This window comes from Puma concolor, chromosome C2 (genome assembly GCF_028749965.1).
Source record: "Puma concolor isolate L17-30 chromosome C2, mPumCon1.1.hap2, whole genome shotgun sequence".
In the NCBI taxonomy this organism is placed as follows: domain Eukaryota; kingdom Metazoa; phylum Chordata; class Mammalia; order Carnivora; family Felidae; genus Puma; species Puma concolor.
In genome coordinates, this window is record NC_141675.1 from 24416962 (window position 1) to 24442579 (window position 25618).

The 25618-nt window shown below is 34.9% G+C and overlaps 1 protein-coding gene and 1 pseudogene across 12 annotated transcripts in view; both read left to right on the forward strand.

Moving 5' to 3' along the window:
• The window catches only part of TBC1D5 (TBC1 domain family member 5), a 541949-nt gene that overhangs the window by 264825 nt on the left and 251506 nt on the right, over positions 1-25618 (forward strand). For all 12 annotated transcript variants that reach the window (XM_086674222.1, XM_086674224.1, XM_086674223.1 and 9 more), the window contains one exon: positions 11331-11397. In XM_086674222.1, the coding sequence (XP_086530348.1) occupies positions 11331-11397 (67 nt within the window). The remainder of the gene's footprint in view (positions 1-11330; positions 11398-25618) is intronic.
• Positions 2446-6182, forward strand: LOC147577140 (protein-L-histidine N-pros-methyltransferase pseudogene; annotated as a pseudogene).

A 25618-nucleotide genomic window follows, 5' to 3' on the forward strand; every position in this document is an offset into this window, starting at 1 on the left:
GGCTTGAACCCATGAGCCGTAAGATCATGACCTGAACCGAAGTTGGATGCTTAACCAACTGAGCCATCCAGGCGCCCCAGGAAGGATATTAAAAGAATACCACAGAACTTGACAGAGTTGTATAACCCATTAAATAAACTTCTTGTTAATTAAAAAATTGATCAGGAATACTACGTTTTAATTACTAGAAGAGTTACAGTTTTCAATTATTTAAATTATAAGTAAGTTTATTCCCTATAACATATAGAACTAATAGCCTTTTAATTGTATTCCACCACTGAATCCAGCATGTTAAATACATTAATTAATATGTTTAGAAAAATCATAGCTAACATTTATTGAGGAATTACATTATGCTACCTGCTACACTAAACACTTTACTTGAACTTATTTAATCCTTACAACCACACTTTGTGGTAGAAACTGTTTTCTTCCCCCATTTTCCAAATGAAGAAACAAAGATACTGAATGGTAAATAACAGCAAGTAAATGGTAGAGCATGTATTCAGGTTTGTCTTGCTTGAGACTTAACTTTAGTTGTGATGTAATGATGCCTTTACTTTAAAATTTCATTAAATGGAATGTGGCAATTTAGTTTTACCAATCCAGTGTTTTTTGTTCCCAGAAGTTACTTTGAAATTTAATGAAAGATCATCAGTAGTATATTTTTTCCTTTAAAGTTAAAACCACCGTGTTTAAATAGACTCCACGCACATATTTATCTGTTTGTCATTTCTCCATATATAGACACACATATTTGCATTTATACTTGAAAGTTTTCAGTTTTTCTGCTGCAGTTGATTTCTAGCTTCATTTCGTTATAGTCAAAGATATGTATGATTTCAGTCTTTTTATATATTGAGACTTGTTTTGTGACCTAACATATGGTCTGTTCTGGAGAATGTTCCATGGGTACTTGAGAAGATTGTGTATCCTGTTGTCGGGTACAGTGTTTTATATGTCTGTCAGGTCTAGTTGGTTTACATTCTTATTCAAGTTCTCTATTTCCGTATTGAGCTTCTGTCTAGATGTTCTGTCTATTACTGAGAATGGTAAATTGAAATTTTCAGCTATTTTTGTAGAACTGTGTATTTCTCTAGTCAATTCTGTTAGTTTGCTTCATATATTTTCATGTTTTATTGTTTGGTGCATATGTTAATAATAATTATATCTTCCTGGTTAATTGACCCTTTTATTAATATATAATGTCCTTTTTCATCTCTTGAAACAGCTTTTGACTAAAAGTCTATTTTGTCTGATATTAGTATAGCCACAGTATCTCTTTTTTTGGACTACTTTTTACATAGAATATCTTTTTCTACCCTTTCACTTTCAATCTATTGTGTCTTTGTGAATCTTAAGATTTGGATCTTGTGGACAATATAGAGTTGTGTAATTTTTTTAAATCCATTCTGTGAATCTCTGTGTTTGACTGGAAACTTTAATACAGTTAACATTTAAAGTAACTGCTGATAAAACAGTACTTAAGTCTGCTATTTTGCTATTGTGTTCTCTGTGTTTTGTAACCTTCTTACCCTTCCTTCCCTTCATTACTGCTTTTTTCTTGTGTTTAGTTGATTTTTTTGTGGTGACCGTTTTGAATGCCTTCTCATTCCTTTTGTGTAATTTTTTTTAGATATGGCCTCTGTGGTTATTACAGATATTACATTTAACATCGTAAACTTATAACAGTCTACTTCAGGTTGATACCAAAACTTCATAGCGTACAAAATATCTGGTCCCGTTCAGCTCTGTCCTTCTTCCCTTTTTTATTTTTGTTTTCTTTTAAATGTTTATTTATTTATTTATTTTGAGAGAGAGAGAGAGAGAGAGAGAGAGCATAAGCAGGGAAGGGGCAGAAAGAGGGGAGAGAGAGAATCCCAAGGAGGCTCCACCCTGTCAGTGCAGAGAACCTGATGTGGGTGGGGCTTGATCTCCTGAACCACAAGAGAATGACGTGAGCCAAAATCAAGAGTTGGACGCTTAACTGACTGAGCTACCCAGGTGCCCATATTTTATGTTTTTTTAAAAATGTTAATTCCAGGGTAGTTAACAGTGTTATATTCATTTCAGGTGTACAATATAGTGATTCAGCAATTCCACGTATTACTCACTGCTCATCAATATAAGTGTATTCCTTAATCCCTTTTACCTATTTTACCTATGCCCCCCACCTCTCCTTTGCTAAGCATCAGTTTCTTCTCTATACTTAAGAGTCTGTTTCATGGGTTCCCTCTCTTCCCCTACCCCATGTTCGTTTACTTTGTTTTTTAAATTACACATATGAGGGGCACCTGGGTGGCTCAGTGGGTTGAGCATCCGACTTCGGCTCAGGTCATGATCTCGCGGTCTGTGAGTTCAAGCCCCGCGTCGGGCTCTGTGCTGACAGCTCAGGGCCTGGAGCCTGCTTGCTCTTTCTGCCCCTCCCCTGCTCATGCTCTGTCTCTTTCTCTCTTTGTCAAAAATAAACATTCAAAAAAAAATTTAAGAAAAAATAAATTACACATATGAGTGAAATCATGTGATATGTTGTCTTTCTCTGGCTTATTTCACTTATTCAGCATTATACTTAATAGCTCCATCCATGTTGTTGCAAATGGCAAGATTTCATTCCTTTTTATGGCTGAATAGTATCCTATTGTGTGTATGTGTGTACACACACATGCACGCACACACACACACTGACACATACCACATCTTTATCCATTCATCTGTTGATGGACAGACATTTAGGTTGCTTCCATAAGTTGGCTATTGTAAATAATGCTGCAATAAACATAGGGGTCCATGTATCCCTTCAAATTAGTGTCTTTGTATTCTTTGGGTAAATGCCCAGTAGTGGAATTACTAGATCATCTGGTAGTTAGTTCTATTTTTAATTTTTTGAGTAACTTCCACAGTGCCTATACCAGTTTACATCCCCACCAACAGTGCGCAAGCGTTCCTTTTCCTCCATATCTTTGCAAAGACTTGTTGTTTTCTGTGTTTTTGATTTTCATTCTGACAAGTGTGTGGTCATATCTCACTGTGATTTTGATTTCCTTTTCTCTGATGATGGATGATATTGAGCATCTTTTCATGTGTCTGTTGGCCGTCTCTATCTCTTCTTTGGAGGAGTGTGTCTGTTCATATCTTCTGCCCATTTTTAAATTGGATTATCTGTTTTTTTGGGCATTGAATTTTAGAAGTTATTTATAACTTCTATTTTGGATACTAACCCTTTCTCAGATATGTCATTTATACATATCTTCTCTTATTTAGTAGGTTGCCTTTTAGGTTTGTTGGTTGTTTCATTTGACTTGCAAAAGCTTTTTATTTTGATGTAGTCCCAATAGTTTCTTTGTGCATTTGTTTTTCTTGCCTTAGGAAACATCTAAAAGGATGTGTTGTAGCCAGTGTCACAGAACTTACTGCCTGTGTTCTCTTCTAGGATTTTAGTGGTTTTCTGCCTCACATTTAAGTCTTTAATCCATTTTGAATTTATTTTTGACATACAAAAATAAGAAAGGGGTCCAGTTTCATTGTTTGCATGCTCCTGTCCAGTTTTCCCAGCACCATTAGTTGAAGAGACTGTCTTTTTCCCATTAGATATTCTTTTCTCCATGGTTGAGATTAATTGACTATATAATTGTGGATTTATTTCTGGGCTCTCTTTCTATTCCATTGATCTATGCGGTATATGTAGTCACTGAAATCTTTATTTCTTAGGTTGTGTTCAGCTAGGGTTTTGACAGATAACTTCTTTGAATGCCAGGAGCTAAACAAAACAGAACAAAACAAAACACGCACACACACACACACACACACACACACACACACACTCACACACAAACAACACCCACAAGAAACAAACAAAAAACCCAAATCTCTGCTTATCTTTGCAGATTGGTTCTGTGCCACATCAGTCTTTCATCACTTAGCCAGGCTTGCACTCTCTGAGTGATCAGCTTAGGGTGGAAGGTTGTGGTCCTCTTATTTCCTATAAGATCATACTTCTTGTTCTGGACATGCCTATGGACTTCTACATTTTCCTAAATACATGGATGCTTTTAAATGTCCTAATTTCCTGAGGAAACTCTCACCAGCTCTTGCTCCAAACCTTAGGTGGTCTTTTTAATGTTTTCACTTATAATCTTTTGTGCCAGGCATCTGCTTGTTCTTAATTCAGTTTGCAGTATATTCAAGAGCAATGCCCACCACTTTTTTTTGAGTTAGACAAAAAAGAGATATTTTGTGTCAGACCTTCAGGTAGCTCCTAAACAAGTTAGAACAGAATTACACAATATTTTGCAATTATGGCCTGCGTTGCTCCCTCCAGAACCAAATACCAGTTTCCCACACTGGAAACTGCATTCCTCTTCAAGATTGCTATGGTACCAAGAAGGGGCTAGGGTAAGGGCAAGTAAAAATGCCACAAAGCTATCAAGATGTCTCTTTTTTTCATGCATTGTTCATTTGGTTTTCATAAATCTTTGGCTGTTTTCTAGGATTATTGCAAAGTTGGTGTGCTTATTTTTGATGTTTCTGTGGGATGATGAGAATTTGGAGTTGTATATTCTGCCACTTCACTGATGTCACACTGCTTTCTTTTTGAAAATTATTCTCTTGATGGTTTAATAGGAATAACAAATATTATTAAAAATTAAATTATCTTAAAATTATCCATTTGAAATATTATTTATTGAAAAGTTTCTGTATATTTGCTTTTTACATCTGATTTTATGTTATCTAAATAATTTTGACCCCCTGCCTCAGCGCTGAGGAGGCTGGATGGGTGGGTTGAGTGCAATGGCTCTAGTCTGGGCAAAGGCACCTTCATGTTCTCGCCCTGACACCGGTGGTTGATCCAAACTAGTGGCCATGGCCCTTGATGAGACTGTTTGTGGGCTGGTTGTGCCCCAGCCTGGTGTCCGTGTGGCTGGTATGGAGCCCACTCATCCACTCCCCTACATGTAAATGATGAGCAGACTCGACAGGGCCACAGTGGCCTAGGCCAGCAGGAGGGAGAACCACTACTGGTAGGTGTGCAACGGAGAGAAATTATGTGAATCATTCCAAGCTTTGTTAAGAGTTATCTTGATCAATGAAACACAGATCTTCTTAACAGAGTTGAGAAATTGGGCTGGCCCTTTGTCCAGTTATATCACTCTTCTGTGTCATCTGTGTTTAGCCTGTTTATTTCTCCAATGTCTATCAGTCGGTTGCTAGGAAGAGGCCCAATGTTTGTGTTTTCACTAGATCAGTTTCAGAGACTGCTAAAAATTAATCCAGACTGGAAAACCCGTAGATTTAGGTGCTGGTGACAGGTCACAAAAATCATGAGCCCTCATTTTGAAGAAATTTATGCCATCAAGCTGTATGAAACTATGGTATGGCAGCTTCAGAAGAAGAAATACAAAGTGCTTGGTATAAATGAATGACAGAATACGGGGTTCCAGTATGATGTCAGCTGCTTGAATTTGCTGGACCACTGTGATCAACTCCTCACTTTGTTAAAAGATATCAGAAGTATCTTGGAGCCAACTAGAGGCAGGGTCACCCTTCCCTGGCTTTACCCTTTCATCCCTGTGCAGAAAACGTAGGTGGTAAGTGGGAAAAACCATGAGAAATCAAGGGACAGAAATGGGAAGAACAAGTGAATAGTCTGCCTGAAGTTTTCAGAAAAACTGGTTTTGTTACCAAAGCTTTCACCAGACTACCATACCTGTGTGAAGGGGACATGTATGATGGCTATTATGTTCTGGATGATGCTGCCTCTGTTCTCAAACTTGAATAAACATGTGGAGGCCCAAGTTTTCAGAGCCCACACCAAGAATATGCACTCCAGAAGAGGGTATGCGTTTGTGGTTATGTGAAGGGGAGGACCTTTGGGGATTGCCATTGTAAATATCATGTAGGGACTTAAGAAGCCCAAATACTAATTATTTCTTTGTAGTGTGTAAAAGGAATTTTTTTTAAAAAACAAAACCCCAACTCTTTGAGGATTTTCCTCAGCTCTTAGTAATACAGGTCACATTCCAATTTTGGAGATATTTTTTATACTTAACTGCAGTAGGGACTCATTCCCAGTCAAAGCAATAGCCACAACCTCACATGGAACCAATATATGTGGATTGTTTTTAATAAAATGAAGACTGGTGATAAAACTGTCCATTCACTTGCAAATATTTGGTTATAAGTTATAGCACTGATACTCTTTCATGTTTAGAAATCCTTTCTATCATTCGAAAAATGTTTTGAATCTTGACAGTAAACATTTTTTGGAGGTGAAAAAATAATTTTTAAATATATGTATTTATTTAAATATATATTTGTTTAAATATTAAATATATTAAATATATTATTTAAATATTAAATAAAATTTATTTAAATATATGTATTTATATAAATATATATTTGTTTATATTTAAATATATTTATATAAATATATATTTAAATACATAAATATATTTATTATGTTATATTTATTATATATTATATTATAATATATTATATTTATATTATATTTATATATATATTTAAATATATATTTATTTAAATGTGTATATTTATATAGGGGCGCCTGGGTGGCGCAGTCGGTTAAGCATCCGACTTCAACCAGGTCACGATCTCGCGGTCCGTGAGTTCGAGCCCCGCGTCAGGCTCTGGGCTGATGGCTCAGAGCCTGGAGCCTGTTTCCGATTCTGTGTCTCCCTCTCTCTCTGCCCCTCCCCCGTTCATGCTCTGTCTCTCTCTGTCCCAAAAATAAATAAACTTTAAAAAAAAAAAAAAAATGTGTATATTTATATAAATATAGATATTTATTTAAATATATATATATATAATTTAATATGGCCATTAAATTATTAGAATGTAGATAATAATGATAAAGAAGATGGAAAATTATTGAATAAGGATTGTTTTGTATTTACTTGAGCACTGGGTCTTAGACCTGATGGTAGTCCTTTGATTTTTAGCACAAATTAGCCTAGAGAGACTGTTCTTTACATGATTCCTGAAATGAGGTAATGTCCTTAGTGGCTACTGTCTTCATAGATGCTGAGTCCTTATACTTTGATTTACTCTGTATCCACACATGAATATACCTAATTCATGGATTTTTGAAGGATTTACTTTGAATGGGATTTTAAATTTAATAAAAAAGCATTTCAGGAGTAATATTCATTTAAAAAAAACAAAAGGTTTCAGGTCTTTACACTATTTATGTCATATTATCCCGTCACAACTAAATGTGGCTATCCATAGCTTTGGTTTTTAACTTAGTTTAAAGCAAATCTTTTTTTGTTCCTTACTATTAAATATTCATCACACACATGTGGTGACATTTCTCTAACAATTTTGAGATAAAGTTTATTTTTTAAATTATGTAATACTTTTTGGAATTCATACCTAGTATGATGTGATCTTCTAAAACTCGATGATATTTGGATGTAAACTGAGGGCCCAGTTGAGTAAGTGTGTTTATTTATAGCATTATTCTGGTTGTTTTTAACCTAACCTAGTTTAAAATCTCTGGTTCTACCTTCATGAAGCAGATGTTTGTGCATAAAAAAGCACTATAGAAATCTATTGTAAACCTTCGTTTAGCGTGATTTCAACGGTGCACAGATAGATGCTATAAATGCCCTTAGCTAAACCTGACTGCAGTAAAAGTTAAAAAGGAGTCTGGAATGTGATTTATCTTGTTTTGAGATTTAAGTCACCATTATATGTATTATTTGCTAAATAAGTTAGACACATGTATGTTAGAAATTACTAATGGAAAATACATGTTCTTTGTATCTTCATTTAAAATAACATAACTACAAACATTTTTTTCAAATCCGTCAATTTATTTTAATTGCGATTGCTAGGAATTCATTTTACAAAGTACTTACCAATGAGAAGTTGATGTGTTATGTAAATTTAAAATTGTAATGGTCACAAATAATTGTTGGACTATTCCTGTAAATATATGTTGCACAACATACATATACATAGCAACACATATAATATGTATGTTACATGTTGCATATAATTTATGCATTTATTTAAATTTCCTCTCTCTATATATATAGATTATTTTATTGGTTAACTTACATAAATATTGAAATACTTTGAAAATCATAATTGTATTTTAAAAATTTACTCTTTTGTTAAGTTACTTTTCAAGCAAGTGAAAGGTAGTCCATTATCTTAAAACACATTTAAGTATTTGTGCTGTCTGATCATTTAAAGGTCTTTGTGTAAGATTACTGTAACAATGCACTTATGTGTGTGTATATGTGTGTGTGAGAGAGAGAGAGGGAGAGAGAAGAAAGTGAAGAGGAAGAGAGAGATCTGAAACCAACCTACACATCCTTGTTACAGTTATGGCTACCTGATAACTTAGAACAAGAATCAGAGCAGCAATTTAACATCATATTAAACTCTCTTGCACCCTCTGTTGTTTTTTTGGGGGAACACTGCACATACCTTCCCATGATTGTATTGGCATTAGTCTTACTAAATCCCTGTTAAAATTAATACTTAGTTTATTGTATTTACTCCAAATTAGATTAATAGTAAGGTAACATTTATCTGTAATTCTTAGTTGATGTTTCCTTGTATTACAGATATGTTTTTATTGTATAACACCTTAAATCAAAGAGGAGCCTCTCTGTCTTTGAATTCTCCTAGTTACCAACCAGTTCAAGCCCCATCAAATGTTTCACGCAAATGAAAATCTCTGCAGGGTATACAGTACACTGTATATACAGTTTTCCAGAATTACAAATTCTGCCTGTTCTTTTGTAAATCTTTCAATTGTCAGACAGTTTCCTTCCAAAATAAGAATCTGGAATCGTCCATACTAAAATTAAGAATTTATAACTGTAAGGAACAGATGTTTTCATAAACATTTGCTATAATTAATTTCAACTAGAGGATTGAAGGAACAAAGCAGTTTTTCCTGCTTCAAAACTTTATTGCCTTTTCCCCATATAGCAAACTCTGAAATCTTTTCTCTAATATTGTTTGGAAAAACAGTTGTACTCCTTATTTGGTATGTTTTCGAGAAAGAAAAACTGCTTCTTTTCCTTATTCCCATCCTTTGAAGGTCACATCTAATGTGATATACTCATTTTGAAACAAGTATAAAATGAAGAAACCTTTGTAATATATTATGATGGCAAAACCTAGTTTAAAAACTGAACGTCTCTTAATTGTTTGAAGGATTTTATATTTGATCTGGTAAATATCAGCAGAAAGGGAAAAAAATTCTGTTCGTGAGATCTTATGTGTTTAATCATAATCTTTAGTTTTAAAGAAAAAGAAGGCTTATATTTTAAATGTATGGTATAGTACTTATTTTATACTGATTATAGAATGTTTCACAGGAAATGTCTGCAAGCTGTTAAATAACATGTGTTGTAGGAAATTTTCATTTAGCAGGAAACAGACTAATTTTCTTTAAATCTTTTTAGTTTACTTATTATAATACCATTAATTTTTTTAAGAAAATGAAGTATGTTGTGCGAGTAATCCTACAGTGTCTGTGTTTTCAAAGAATTAACAAAATATACCCAGCTAAATTGATCTTAAACATTTAAGTGTTTGGGGGTAATTTTCTCCTATAAAATTTGGCAATAGTTTTGAATGCTGTAATCCGTTTTAGGATTTTTGTTAATGAAAAAAAGAAAAGAAAGAAAAGAAACCTGAAAGTGCATTTTGAAAAAAGAATAGTTAAAAGTTAGTAAGTGGACTCAGTCCAGTTCTTGTCCTGCTAAACACTTTGGCACAGCTGTAAAGATTTTGAAAAGAACCAACATTCTTGACTAATCTGTCAACTATAAAATGTGCAAAGAAAAATAGGTAGCTGTCATTAAAATTACATTTCAGCTTTCAATAACCATTTAATGAGTGGCATAATTATATAAGTATGGTACCTTAAGTACTGTACTCAATAATTAAAAATAATCTCATCTTTAAAGTGAAAGCTCTGTAATTACTATTTGACTTAACCAGGACCACTATGATGATCTCCAGTGGCACCTTAGATTGTTCAAAGTGGATTAAAAGTATAAATTAAAATAGATAAATCATTGAATTATTAAGCTTTAAAAAGCATAAAAATGAATATAACCTGATGCTTGAAAGTTACATTACAAGAATTAGGAGTATAAAATGTAATCACAATCTAGTATTTTTTTTTTTATTTTTTTTTTCAACGTTTATTTATTTTTGCGACAGAGAGAGACAGAGCATGAACGGGGGAGGGGCAGAGAGAGAGGGAGACACAGAATCAGAAACAGGCTCCAGGCTCTGAGCCATCAGCCCAGAGCCTGACGCAGGGCTCGAACTCACGGACCGCGAGATCGTGACCTGGCTGAAGTCGGACGCTTAACCGACTGCGCCACCCAGGCGCCCCTAGTATTTTTAATGTGTTTCTAAGAATAAATGGTCTATTTATTAGTAGCATACTATGGTTTCCTGAAGACTATACTTTGAAGTATGTATTTTAAAATGCAAACTACTAAAATTAAATTAAATTTCTTTTAATAAGCATATATATTTTATATTGTGGCATTGGTAAACATTTTTTAAACTTCTTTAGCACATTTATTTTTATTCTGTAATCTCTAAACTGGCAGGTATGAATTTGTTCTGCGTCTGATACAATGAATATAACTGTTTCTTAAGTGGAAATTTTTTTTCTAAATGTTTGGCATTACTACATGATGCAGAAATATCTTTCAGTGTTGTTTTTTCGTTTTTAAAACTGCTGAACTTTTGCCCATGGTTAAAATAGAAAGTTTCGGGAAGAATATTAAGGTGTATTAAAAGCTCCTTAGAATGCATTCACCACCTCCCCAGCCTGCTTTCTGTTTAACTTGTTTGCTTACCAAATTCCTGGAGCATGGAGAACTGGGAACTGAAAACATTCCAGGTCCTCTCTCTGTTGCTCTCTTTTGACTGTGTGGCCAGGACAGGTGATTTGGTCACGAACAAAGAATTTCCCTTTATTTATAATCATTAGTGTATTATTAAATAGTTTATAAATTTCAGTTTTGTTTGTGATTCATAAGAGGAAAATGTCTCTGTACTGTACTTCATTTGTTCCTGTTAATAATTACTTTGATAGTATTCTTATCCAACTTAGGAGTTGGTGGTATTAGTTCATATTATAGCATCAAAATGAATTTTTTGACTAGAGAGCTCTGATTACAAAAGCTATTTGGGGGGTAGGGATAAAGGGTTATATGTTTTTGGACCCAATATACTGCATAGAGCTGTCACACAGCAGCTTTTCAACTAAAATACTCAGTTTCACAATCTTCATTATTTCGTATTTTTAAAATTTTTTTTTCCAGGAGATTCAAATAAAAATGGAAGAAGAAGTTCTACTTTAGATTCTGATGGGACTTTTAATTCTTATAGGTAGGTGACAAATTATTACAAGATACTATACAAGCTACCTAATGTTACAGGATTCTAAGAGTAGTAAGGAATTGTTACCTGTGTTTTAAAAATACGTCAAATGTAAAGGATATTGTGATATGTGATTGTTCTGCAGACTTATTGAGTAATGAAAAATGTAACCTTTTAAATTCTTGAGTAAATGGCCTTATTGTAGATATCAGTTGTTAGTGTATACAGGATAACTGGTATGAATGCATATGTAGTGTTAAACTCCGTTATAATCAATTTTTGTTTTTGTTTTTCCAGTATATCTGTTACAGTACTAAAGGCTTCCTTTTGTTTAAGTTTCCTTTTAAAACAGGATATATTCCTTATGAGCATCTAAGAGTATGAAATGTACTCCCTGGTTACATTAAGCACTGTTTGTTAATATCCCCTTTGACTCTTCAGCAAACAGGACAGTTACATCTCAATTAGTGATTTTTTTAAAAAGGATACACTAGTTAAGAAAACCTGGATCTTATCTAGTATTTTGGTAATGTTCTCCTTATAACTTGATATGCTTGAGTAAATGTTTATGGATTTTGTACCTTCATAACAGGGAAGCCTAGGAAGAAGAAAAATTATATTATTTCCAGTAGTATTTGAAACTTCCTACACTGAACCAACGTGATATAAGAACTAGGTTGTTTTGTTTTAAGAAAAAAAGGTACATATTCAGTAATAATACATTTTGGCATTGTAGATAGCAATGCAGATTCTTGAGGAAATACTTTGAGTACATTGTCCTTATGATTAACTAGTTGTGACACTTTGCAGTGACCCCATAAAATACACACGAGAACCACTACACACCTGGAAACTCATTTAAACGTTAAGCTGTAACTCCGTTTATGTCATAGATACGGGGGTTTACAATTGAAATCTTCATATTTTTACTTGAATACATATTGGATATCCCTAAGTGGAACTGTGTCATTTGTTTTTTTCAAATCCCAGACACGCTTTTAATATCTATAATAGAACCTTGTATACAGGAAGCACTTAATAGGAATGTGGTCAATGGGAAAGTTTTCTACAGTTTGTTTCTGAATTCCAGAAATGAGATGGTAATTGAAACACTTGACATCTTTATTTTATATCAGTTGGGGTATGTATAAATAATCAGTCGTTCAAGTGTCACAGATACTACAAAAGGCTTATGTTCCCATGGTGTTCTAGAAGGGTATTATCACAGCAGTAAAGCTCATATGTTGTCATTATATTTTCACTGTAGTCATCCTACCTTATAAATGTTGGGATTCTTCAAATCCTTCTTTTAGTGCTGAAGTAAATATAAAAGATAGTTAAACATTCATGCTTTGATATGTAAGTGAGGAATGTTAATATGGTAATACATGTGAAGTCTATATTAGTATCATTATTAGATATAAATACGGTAAAAAAAACTAAGACAAAAGAAATATAGAGATGTATTTCAAAAGAAGGAAAATCCGTATGTGTATAAATTTGTTGGTGAATTCAATTTTACAATTACATTTGTAGTTTAGCTAATTATAGTAAATAATGGACATAATATAAAGTTAAGAGAAATGTGTTAATGTGAAGGCACGGCATTATCTTGTAGCTTATTTTATTCTTGAATAGTTTGAAGATTAAAGTATTTTAGTATTATTGAATGATAATTGTACTTTGAAAATGAACTCCTAATGCAACTTTGCACAATAAATACTAATGTTGTTAACTAATATAATTTTAATCAATGCCTGTCAGTGTTGTAATGTTAGGATATTAATTTATTGTTGTAATTAAAAAGGCAAGATAAAAAGCTCAGGTAGTACAATATATAAAAACGAGCTTTTAATAGTTGGCAGGCCAGTGCTGTTATTAAATAGTATTATAGTATTTAAGGTGTGAAATGAATATTTTTCTACTCAGCAGGCAATAGCTCTTACAATGTAATGAGCTTACTTGTGAATTTGACACTTGGGTTAAATGCAGAATTCATAGAAGCAGAGCTCTGGGGTGTATTTCCATATTAAGGTTAACTGATAAAACCTAGGAATTTTCGTACAATCATACTAAAATGGCAAGAGAATTGTCAGTAAAATTCACTTTTGAAAACGAAAATTATTTTTCTGTTGCTATCATTGCTGTTTTAAACTTAATAAATAAGTTATTAGAACAATGTGACTATTTCAACCCTCAAAGATCCTTTAACCTTAACAATTCTACCTTTGTATTATTTAAACTGTCTCAGAAATCCTGACCTTTCTTCACAGTCAGACAATTCTGGCTGTCAGCCTAGTACCATCATATTCAAGCTATATATACTTGTGTCCAGGATAATGATTAGCCTTAGTTTATTATCTCATAAGACAGACTTACAGTGTCTAACCTGCTCCCTCCTCACATGTGTTTTAAAGACTGAGATAAAATGTGTATGGTAAAGCCTTTTGAAAATCCAAATGCAAAACTATGGCATTATTAGTTCTTTGGATATTAGTCTTTCCTATAAATTGGCAACTTTGTTGCCTTAGTCTTCACTTAACCCTCCAACACGTGTACCTTTTGTAGCATATGCCAAGGTTTTATTGACTTTTGAATTCAGTCTTAAATTGGTCACCTAAGTCTGTAGTCTTTCCATTATTTATCTTATCATGGTTTTAGATTGTCACTTTCAAGAGAGTGTAGTCACTGATTTTTGTTGTTTTGTTTTTCATTTGTTAATATTTAAATGTAGTGAGGTGGTTCAAATCCTGACTCCAAGTACTTTGGAAACGTGGGACAAGTCTTAGCCTCAGTTTCCTCATCATTAAAGTGGGGGTAATAAGACACTTGTTATAAGGAGTTAATGGGATGGTGTCACATGGTAAGTGCTGCATAAATATTAGCTGCTTTTATCTTCCAGTCAATGTCATTATCATCATTGTCATCATCGTTAACCTTCTGGTATTTAGAATTGTTTACAGTGCTCTGATACGGAGACACTAAAAGGAAGGTAAAAAAAAAAAAAAATGTGTCTTACAAGAAAATAACTTTTGTCTGTTAGCTGAAAGGGAGCTAAGAACAAGCTTAACCTGAGGCTTGAAACTCTCAATCTCTGGTACAGTATTCTGGGTTGCCTTTGTACAGCCATTGTGTGCACAGAGTAGTGATAAAAGGCAGATGTTTTACTATTTGTATAAGTTCAGAGGTGGATTTTTGGAATTTTGACAACTTTCGAAATCTATAATCAATCCGATCGTAACATGATAGTTTCATATGCCTAACGATCATAGATTTGTTGTTCTTAGGCCAGGAGGTTTTACTTGGATTTGTGTCTTTTGTGGTTTTGCTTCATTGATTCCAGTGGAGTACAGCTGAATTTAACTCCTAAGGCACCAGTATGATTATTATATGGTGCCTAGGTAATAGAGTAGATTTTTAGAAGTTTTTGTTAAAATTCAGTTACATGTCCCCCAACCATTTTGCAGATGATGTGTTAAAATGGAAATTTTATAAGAATTGAGAAGATATTATTGGTTTATGCAGTAGATCATATGCTTTTTAAAGACCAGCGTTTTCTGTCAGATTTGTATGAGCGCTCTGTATGTCTTATTTAACTATTAAACCTGAGAGACCCTTGCTGGGTATGAAAGAAGAGTAGTCGTTTGCCAATTAGCAGTTTGCAGTAGATGATTAACTTAGTGACTGTAACGCAGGGCCACATGGTAGAAGGAATATTCTCTCCCCACCACCCTCCTCCTCTTCCCAAGGGCAGCTGACCTTCTCCTCTCCAAAGAGGCGAGCCCCTTGCCAGCACATATGACTACAGACTATTACATTAATCTGTTTAGCTGTAGTACCAGCTGCTTGCATGTTTTTAATTATCTTATTAGATGGTATAACAGTGACCTATGAAATAAATTGAAGGTGAGCATTTTTAAACTTTCCTTTTTTTACCCTAGGTTTCTAAATATCTTTATTGATCAAATTATAACTTTCCACAAAAGTTCAGAGAAGTCTATATGGTTTTTGAGTCAGTGTAATGCTTTTTTCACATGTAATGTTATAATTCCCCAAATAGAAAACAACTTCATTTTTGCCTCATTTTTTATTTAGGATTTAAAGATTGAGGATTGCCTCATTTAAGATTTAGGTTGTGTTTCTGTAGTGACAAATCCATGTGAAGATACATTGGTTAAATAGTCAATTTAGTTAGAGAAGACTCAAGACCAGTTATTGGCATTCTCTGGGAAACGCAGAATATTGCTTCATTTTCAGACATCATCTTGGCATTGTATAAATGTCATAGGATAGAATATAAGTCATTGTAGATTATTTTTAAATACACTTGTATATGTAACTGTGATTTTCTAGATTCTGATATGTGGTAGTAAATCATGTAGTCTATCCTAATTATTTTTACAATTTAATTTCACATGGTACCATTTCTGGGTGTATTTTCCCAAGCTGTGTCATTAAGAAAAATGTATTATCTTGTGAATTTTGACAATTGGATGATTTTCAAATAATACTTTGTAACTGAAGTGTTGACTACTGAAGATACAGTTGGAGATAGTAATAACCAGTGATTGTTCTAACTCATAGCCAATAAACAAAGAGTGTAATAGTTAGAAACCCTGGTGTTGAATGAAAAAAAAAAAAACACAGATAGTGGGATGCAGAAAGGATTGCAAAATACTTGGGCATGTCTTTTGAATTAATAAATCCTACAACGAGGATAGTGGGATGACTTGAGACTTGAAAATTTATAAAGACCTTAAATATTTGTAAAGTACACGCAGTGTTTTTGTAAATCAAGAAATACCCATTCTTTTTGGCTTCCTATTTTTTTTTCCTGTAAAGAATTGCTATATTTCATATTTCAAAAGAAAAAGGTAACTTTTTTCCTTCATATATTTTATTTTCTTGCCTTAAAAAGGAAAGAAGATAAAAAGCCATTTGGCTCTAAATTGGTGGTATTTAAAATTTCTTAATATTGAAGTTGCCTCCCTTCAATGTGGGAGTATTCTATACTCTATACAATGTGGTGTATTCTTTTTTTTTTTAATTTTTTTTTCCAACGTTTTTTATTTATTTTTGGGACAGAGAGAGACAGAGCATGAATGGGGGAGGGGCAGAGAGAGAGGGAGACACAGAATCGGAAACAGGCTCCAGGCTTCGAGCAATCAGCCCAGAGCCTGACGCGGGGCTCGAACTCACGGACCGCGAGATCGTGACCTGGCCGAAGTCGGACGCTTAACCGACTGCGCCACCCAGGCGCCCCTACAATGTGGTGTATTCTATAGCCCACAGAGTTAAAGGCTGTTGAAGTTGATAAAATGTTTTGAAAATATTATAGTTGGTTTGGCTTCTTGAATCTAAAGTTAATTATGTTCCAGAATAATAAAAATACCTTAATTTGAACATTGTTTAGTCATTGAGTAAACTTTAAAAATTTAGGCTTACAGTTTTATCACAAAAATATTTATCCTATGTACATGTAATCAGTAATTTGAGAGAATGTGGAAAATATTTACACATTCTATCATTTACATTTATTTTTAGCATAATACCTTTTTTCCCCATTTGTGTGTGTTAAGTGTGCATATCTTAAATCAACCATGAAGTAGTGATTCAAAATATTAGTAGAGGTAATAGAACAAAAGCATACTTTGGATTTAAAATTTAGAAATATGGGTTCTGGTTATACTCTTAGAGTGATAGAAGTTTGTTAATCTGTTATATTTAAGAATATGGAGTCCGAGAATTAATTTAATTGCTGAATGTTATGCTGTTAGTCTGTTCAGGCTGCTAGGTGGCTTATAAGCAACAGAAATTTATTTCTTACAGTTTTGGAGGCTAGGAAGTCCATGATTAAGGTGCTGGTAGATTGGGTGTCCAGTAGGAGCCCACTCCTGGTTCTCTTTCTTTTCACAGTGTTCTTATATAGCAGAGGGGCCAGAGAGCTCTCTGATCCACAAGTTCTATTCATGAGGCCCACCTCCAAACATCCATCCCACTGGGTGTTGAGGTTCAACAAGGGGAAGCAGGGGGGAGACCTCCAGAGCACAGCATATACTAAAGATAATAGAGACTAACTTGAATTTCCATCCACTCTTCCACCACCCGGTCATTTTAAGCAGTTTCTAGCCTTTGACATTTTATTTTTCCAGGGTATCATAGCTTAGTGTGCAGATGAGAGAGGTTTTTCCTGATTCTTAGAGCATCGCTTTTCTCACTTTGTGTTGTCTACATTTTGTTGAGAATCCACATACTTATATGATACAAACTCTACACATTTTTAAGAATAAATACATGATTTAGGGAAACAATTTGGAAAAAAGCACACAGGTAGAAATAAGACTCTCACTTACTGACCTTAGGCAAGATAATTAGCCTCTCTGATTCCTGGTTACCTCATTTGTAAACTGGGAATGTTAGCAGCTCCCATATCATAGAGTGGAGGGAGCATACCTGCATATGTGTAGAACAGCTGGCCCAGTCAGCTATAGCACACAGTAAACAATAAATACTGCATTTTGCACCTTTCCTTTCTCTCTTTTCTAAAACCTTCTGTAATTTTTTTTCAAGTTCATTTATTTATCTTGAGAGAGATAGAGTGGGGGAAAGACAGAGAAAGAAAGAGAGAGAATCCCACGCAGACTTCGGCACTGCCAGCACAGAGCCTGATGCGGGGCTTGAACCCACCGACTGTGAGTTCATGACCTGCGCCAAATCCAAAAGCTGGACACTTACCGACTGAGCCACCCAGCCACCCCTAAAATTTCCTGTAAATTTTAATAAACTTTTTCACCTATTATAGTTGTCATTTGTCTCAGAAAAGTATTTTTAGAAATTCCGTGCAGTTCTAAAGGGATGATAAATGAGTGTTTAAGGATTAGATCTATAGTTATCTGTAAAAGATCAAATCTATAAATATCTACAGTTATCTATAGATTACATAGGAAGAATATTTATAAAATCCACACTCATTTAACCTCATAATCTCAATATCACATTTTCTGAGTTCTCATTTTCATATTTGTTGAAATAGCACCACAGCCTTTATAGTTAAATGATAGTTTCAGAGAGCACAAAATGTAACCTTCGCATTTTCCAGAAACCAAAATCAAAATGATACCTTTTATTATATCTCCATAATGGAGCCATTTTTGAGAGAAGGAGAAAAATCATACTTGAATGATGAAAATATCATCTTGAAGTAACTGTTATTTTTTATGATAGTGGAACTGGTCAGTATCTATGCTTTTCTGTAACGTACAACCGTTTGAACTAATTATTTGATCACTTAAGGCTCTGAAAATGTTACCTTCCACTTAAGTAATCAACTGGTTCCTTTGCATTTATAGTCTTAAATTAACATAACCCAAACTGACTTGAGTGTACATGTTAGTTTGAGTTCCTTTGCTTCATAAGTCCCTTCAAGCCCTTTTTATTATCTGTAGCCAGGCTCTAGAGGAAAAATTTTTTTCATATTTGTTTATTTACATAGTCAGCTGCAAGCTCCAATCATCCAAGGCTGTGTAAATGTTTATCTTTGAAAAGACAGGCATACATTTCAAATATAAGGATAAGCTGCTCTCAGTCGGTCAGCACCGAGAGTCCCTTCCCCAGGACACATTTCTGTTTTCCTCTGGTGTTCCCAGTTGAAATGCACTCCTGGCAGCTCATGACTCACTATTTGTAATATATATTAGCATGCTTCACTTTTTCTTTTACTTTTTTTTTTTTTTTTTTTTGTAATTTTAGAGACAGCATGAGTGGGGGGAGAAGAGCAGAGGGAGAGAGAGAGAATCCCAAGTAGGTTCCACACTCAGCCCAGCTCAGGGCTGGGTCCCCCAACCCTGGGATCACAACCTGAGCGGAAATCAAGAGTTGGACACGCAACCAACTCTTGAGACACCCAGGCGCCCCTAGCGTGCTTCGTTTTTTAAGTGTGGTAGCGAAATAGGTAAAGTCAATTAAATATTTGGTCAGTAATGTTGAAGTGTGTTACTGGATCTATAATTTGAGAAAATAATGCAAAGAAGTATTGTTTAAAAATGAAAAGTTATAAATCTTTTTAAACATTTTACAAATAGCTTGCTTGTTTATTTACTTATGGGTCGGCTTTATAGTTATATAGTTAGCTCTATATAAGACTTAATTACTGATTTTTGATTTGATGAAGTTTGTAAGTCTCAAAGATACAGTTTAAAGGTGGAATTTTCACAGAATATTTTAGTAAAGATTGATATGCAGCGTTTGTGTATTTTCTGTATCAAATTACCTTGCCTTCTGGGGAAAAGTGGCAGGGGGGGAGTAATCCTTTTTTTTTTTCCTTCATTTTTTCCCCCCTAATCTAGAGCTTTCAGAAGTGTTTTTCTAACATTTCTTATATCTTTTTTGTGGTTGTGGTTCAAGAGACCTAACACATCTTCAGTCGTTCTGAAGATCTTTATTGTATATCCATTATAGGCAAGCCAAGCGTGCTAAACCTCCAAGACTGAAAGAGAAGTAAATGCTGCCCGCTCGTCATGTAGGAGGGGAGACAGACATGGAAGCAACTAATGTAGATTATGGCCAGTGTTATAATGGGGGTGCATTTTCCTTAGATGGAGTAGTTAAAATTAAGGGGTTGGGGAAGTCATGGTTAAGGGGAAGGTAATAACTTGCTAGACATTCTAGAGGGACAGGAATTTTTTGTGAGGTGAATATGAAAAAAGACAGTCTTCATTTTCTACTCTCTAAGCAATTCATTCTTTGTTTTTTGTTTTTTTGTTTTGTTTTGTTTTTTGGCACTATTAGAATGGTTAGATCAATTGGCCTTATATTTGTTAGTGGTAAAATTATGCCTTAGTTATAAAAGACAGTTACAGTGGTCCTTACAATATGAGTATTTACATATATATGTTTCATTGTGTTGATATTGTTACTTTGCATGAACTACTGTTTTGACAGTATTAAAGTTTTAGATTTTATTATATCATAGGTGTTTGATATATTTAAATCCATGATCAAAAATTTTAACTGGGAGGTGAAACTGTGAATCTTTAAATCACAAAACATATTATATGAAATAGTTGGTAATGATACAATTGAGAATGAATATTATGTGCTTAGAAATATGGGAAAAATCAATAAAGCAGCTATGGAATAAAAAATAGCCTCTAATGAGAGAATATTTGAAATTTAAAAGAAGTCCTAGTATCATCTGAACATATGGACATAGTTTTCATTTCATGATTAGAGATGCAGTGTTCTGAGATAGATACAGTAGTTTAGCTGGTTGACATATTATTTCAAGGATTTTCAAAGATTGCATTTCAAGCTATTTGTTCAGATTGGTAGAGTAATTCAGATGATAGGCCCAAGTCTTTGAACCCATTTGAAGCCAAACAGGATAGTTGAACACTATCTTTGGACTCTCATTCCAATTTTTTAATGTGCTTCTAGACCTTAAAGTTGTCTTGAGCAACAGAGCTCTACTGTCATTGAACCAAGCACAGACCTGGTGTTGTGTGGATTTTGTTCAGTACTCAGTAATGAGTTTATAATCTCTTAAGTAACTGCTGTTGTTTGCTTGCCCCTCCCCACCTGACCCCTGGGTCAAACCCAGACCCCATTTCTCTCTTTTATATTGTGATTATGTAGGCTGAACGGGGACTACTTTGTTTCTATTTAAGAGATCCAGAAGAAGGTGCAGGGAGTGGGATAAATAAATAAAGCCCGGGTAGTCTGATTGACATTTTTAACACTGTTCCCATCCCTGTTTTCTCCCCCTGTACCTGGACAGTTGGTGGAACCTAGAGAAGGAACGCCCTTTCCTGCCTCTATATGTCTAGGTGCCATTCCTAATCATAATATTTTAAACAGCTCTATAGAAAATGAGCATTTTTTTGTGCTTATTTTTGTTGTATATTATTAGCATTCCATGTGACAGCTTTATGGAACCATCTCTGGTTCATGTAAAGATATCTGTGGTCATATAATTGAAACTTTTGTGGCATTCATTTGGGAATATCTGAATTATTGAGCATATGGATAACAGAATAAAAAAAAATAACAAAAGGCCTCATAAAGTCAGGAGGAGATTTGAGTTCTCTTGAAGTAGGTGAGCTTTCAGATAACATAAAATTTCATCAGTGCAGAACACTTCTGCCTAAGACAGGACTTTTATGAAACATATTTTAATTTGGACAAGGAGGTCATGAGAAAATGGTTCATCTTCCACTGTGATGCAGAACAACTGTTTTTAAAAAAATCAGTAATAAAAATACTACTCCCACTGGTGTTCTAGCCTACATAGGAAACACAGTGCAGACTCAAATTAGGTCTCCACACCCTGATTCCTTTATTTTAATGTCTTCTCCCAACCCTTTCTCCCTTACCCCCTATACACGGTATTCAGAATAGGGATTTTTCCTTCTTTTTTTTGAGATAGAGTAGGCAGTTAAGGAAAGGGGTGAGGTGGGGGGTGGAGGGGGGGAGATACCTGCAGTCTCGCCTAAGACCCTCAGGAGTCTAAGCCAGGAGTATAGCTTCATTATAATACATTTACATTGTGATTTTGACCCCCTTCCTGCATGTGGGGATGGCTGTCCTAACCATTCCAACAAGGACCATAGAGGGCCAACCCCTACCCCCTCCCCATAGGAGGAGTCCCTTAGATGATTGCCAGCAGCCTCAGTCAGACCCCTTAGCTGGGACCCTTAACCTAGCAAACATAAAAAAAAAAAAAAAAAAAAAAAAAAAAAAGAGGAAAGACAAGCTGACTCCTGACTCCTGTTGACGTTGCCTTCTGGGCTTGCCTCCTCTCCTACTTGGAGAGGGTACTTTGATCTCAACTGCAACTAATGGTTTGCTCACTTAAGAATTTGACTGTGGATCGGGGCGCCTGGGTGGCGCAGTCGGTTGAGCGTCCGACTTCAGCCAGGTCACGATCTCGCGGTCCGTGAGTTCGAGCCCCGTGTCAGGCTCTGGGCTGATGGCTCAGAGCCTGGAGCCTGTTTCCGATTCTGTGTCTCCCTCTCTCTCTGCCCCTCCCCCGTTCATGCTTTGTCTCTCTCTGTCCGAAAAATAAATAAAAAATGTTGAAAAAAAAAAAAAGAATTTGACTGTGGATGGAGCACCTGGATGGCGTAGTCAGTTAAGCTTCAGACTTCAGTTCTGGTCAGGATCTCATACTCCCTAGTTCCAGACTCTGCACTGATAGTCCTGAGCCTGCATGGGATTTTCTCTCTCCCCCTCTCTTTGCCCCTCCCTATTCCCTCTCCCCCCTCAAAATAAATAAATAAAACTTAAATTAAAAAAAAAAAAAAAAAAAAAGAATTCGTGAATTCTTTCTTGACCAAACTCAAGGACTGAGGCTGGGAATGGGATTGGCTGCTGATATTTGGATGTACAGTGACATATCAGTTATTTACAGGTCAAATTTCTAATAGCTTCAACCAGCTGGAATATAACCAGAAACTTAGAAATAAGGGGAAACTATTAGAATACCAAAACGTTTGTTTATTAAATGTGTTTAGGCGCAAAAGAGCCCTTTCAGTCCTTATTCTACTTTCACAGTCTTATTTGACATTTTTGTTAAATTAGAAAAGATTATGATAGTTTATGATGTTGAAATAGGCTGGAATGTATGAAGCTTAGAGTCTAGTTTGTCTTTATTTCAAAAACGGCAAACTGAGCAAGTGACAGAGGGATGTAGATTTAGGATTTCTAAAAGCTAATGTACAATCATTACACAAATTAGTAGCCAATAGTCATGAAAAAAATGCCACTAACACAGAATGGAAAACTCCAAAAGCAAAGCAGCGTGGAGTTATTTAATGTGGGGCAAATGGCCATACATTCTCCAAATGTATAGCACATTTATACAAAAATTTCTGCAAGATTTAGGGGTGCCTGGGTGGCGCAGTCGGTTAAGCGTCTGACTTCAGCCAGGTCACGATCTCGCGGTCCGTGAGTTCGAGCCCCGCATCAGGCTCTGGGCTGATGGCTCAGAGCCTGGAGCCTGTTTCCGATTCTGTGTCTCCCTCTCTCTCTGCCCCTCCCCCGTTCATGCTCTGTCTCTCTCTGTCCCAAAAATAAATAAACGTTGAAAAAAAAAATTTCTGCAAGATTTAGAAATATTCTGATACTCTCAAAATTTTTATGTTGCTCCCCCCCCAAAAAAAAAATCACATACGCGGCATATATTGGTCTTTGTTTATGCTGGGTAAATGAGGTATTCGAGTATAGGATTTTTTATAGTGGTGAGTTTTTTTCTTTTAAATTATAAATTGTGAGATTTTCTAGTGGCCCTTGGATAGAGATATTTCCTTACCTTTTCAGAGGCCCATGTGAAATTACTTTCCTAGGCACATTAATCCAAAGAAATTATAAAGTCCCTAAAGTCCATATTGACTTAAACTAAAGTTTACTTTATCACATGACCCATTTATCTCCCATTTAAAATTTTCATTTCCTGGATCTTTGAGGCAGTCTAATATGATTATATTAGGCTAATGATTCAAATCTTGGGTCTGATTCTTTGCAGCATTGATCATTTTTGTTACCTGTCATCACTAAAGATTTGCTTCCCTAACTTTTATGTGTGTGTATGAGAAGAAGGAGGTGGGAGGAAGCAAGAGGCAGTGGGGTGGTGGTAGAGACAAGAGTCATAGACAGGGAAAGGCAATCAGAGACAAAAAAGAAAAAAAATATTACATCTATATCTGACCTTATTAGTAGCACCCCATTCATTTAGAATTAATTCTATACTGTGTTACATCTCTTATGGAATTATCTTGACTTTATAACTACTTGTACTGTTGAACTTTAAAAAAATTTTTTTTAACATTTTTATTTATTTTTGAGAGACAGAGACAGAACATGAGCATGGGCAGGACAGAGAGAGGAAAATCTGAAGCAGGCTCCAGGCTCTAAGCTGTCAGCACAGAGCTTGACCCGGGGTTCAAACCCACAAACCGCGAGTTAATGACCTGAGCGGAAGTCTGACGCTTAACCTAGACTGAGTCCCCCAGGTTCCCCGTGCTATTTAACTTTTAACGTGTATCTGTCTTCTTTCCCCCGTAACACTATAGGTGATATGTATCATGTGTATACTTATGTTACAGGTTTTACTTTCAAAGTTAAATGTATACATGAATGGTTTATTCTTAAAACACTTTGAATTTTGATGTTCACTATAGGAACAACCTGGTGACATGAAGCTATTTAAATTTAGGTTTAAATTAATTAAGATAAAATATGTAGTTCTTGAATTGCACTAGCCTTATTTCATCCGGTTAGTAGCTACATGTGATTAATGATTACCCTATTGGACAGTCAGATATAGAACACTTCTGTTACTTCAGAAAATTCTGTTGGATGGTGCTGATCTACAGATTATCAAATGAATGATGGATTCAGTTTTAATCCATTTAAATATCTTTAAGAGAAAGTATTTATCTGAAGCATACATGTATTTCTATATGTGTAATATCCTATAAGGCAACCCAGTCTTGAAAACATGGTTTATGAAATAAGATTGGCTTTTAATTAGGATATCAGATTTTGCTAAATAAATGCCTGTTTCTGAGTTACTGCAAAATAATTTGTTCTCAGTTCTATAAGCATTTCTTTCATAGTATTGTTTACATTATAGACTGTGTGGCAAATTCTTCATCATGTGGAGAGTTAGGTATCAAGTCCCTGCTCGTATCCAAATAGCAAGGTAAACGTGGTGCAGTGGGGATGGAACGCAGGTGGGAGAAGTCTGCAGGAAGGTGTCTCCAGGAGTTCCTTATACAAGAAACATCAGTGAACTATGGAATATAAACTATATTCGTTCCAGACAACTTCATAGAGATGGTTTGGTACAGGATCCATTTCTCACCTCGTTTCTAAATGCCATTCCTTTGATAGTCTAATGACCTTTATTATATACTTAATTTTTTATGACCTTGTGATACAGCTTTTCTTGATTCCTTTTCTAAAGGCATGTTTGTTGACTTTCCCTACATAATATGATCTTGAATTTAGAAGCTCTTAAACATTATATTTTAAAGAAAATGATCCATGTTTTTTAGAAAAAGAATTTTCTATCTGACTGTCCAAAACTAGCTCAGTTCTTTGTGTCCTTGTGGATAATTGAGGTGGCAGTTCAAGATTTTTCAATTCAGAGTTAATTCCAAACCCAAATCAGAGCATCATCATAAATTAATTTTAACAAACCTCCACTAAGTGAACTATTTGTTGCCTTTGT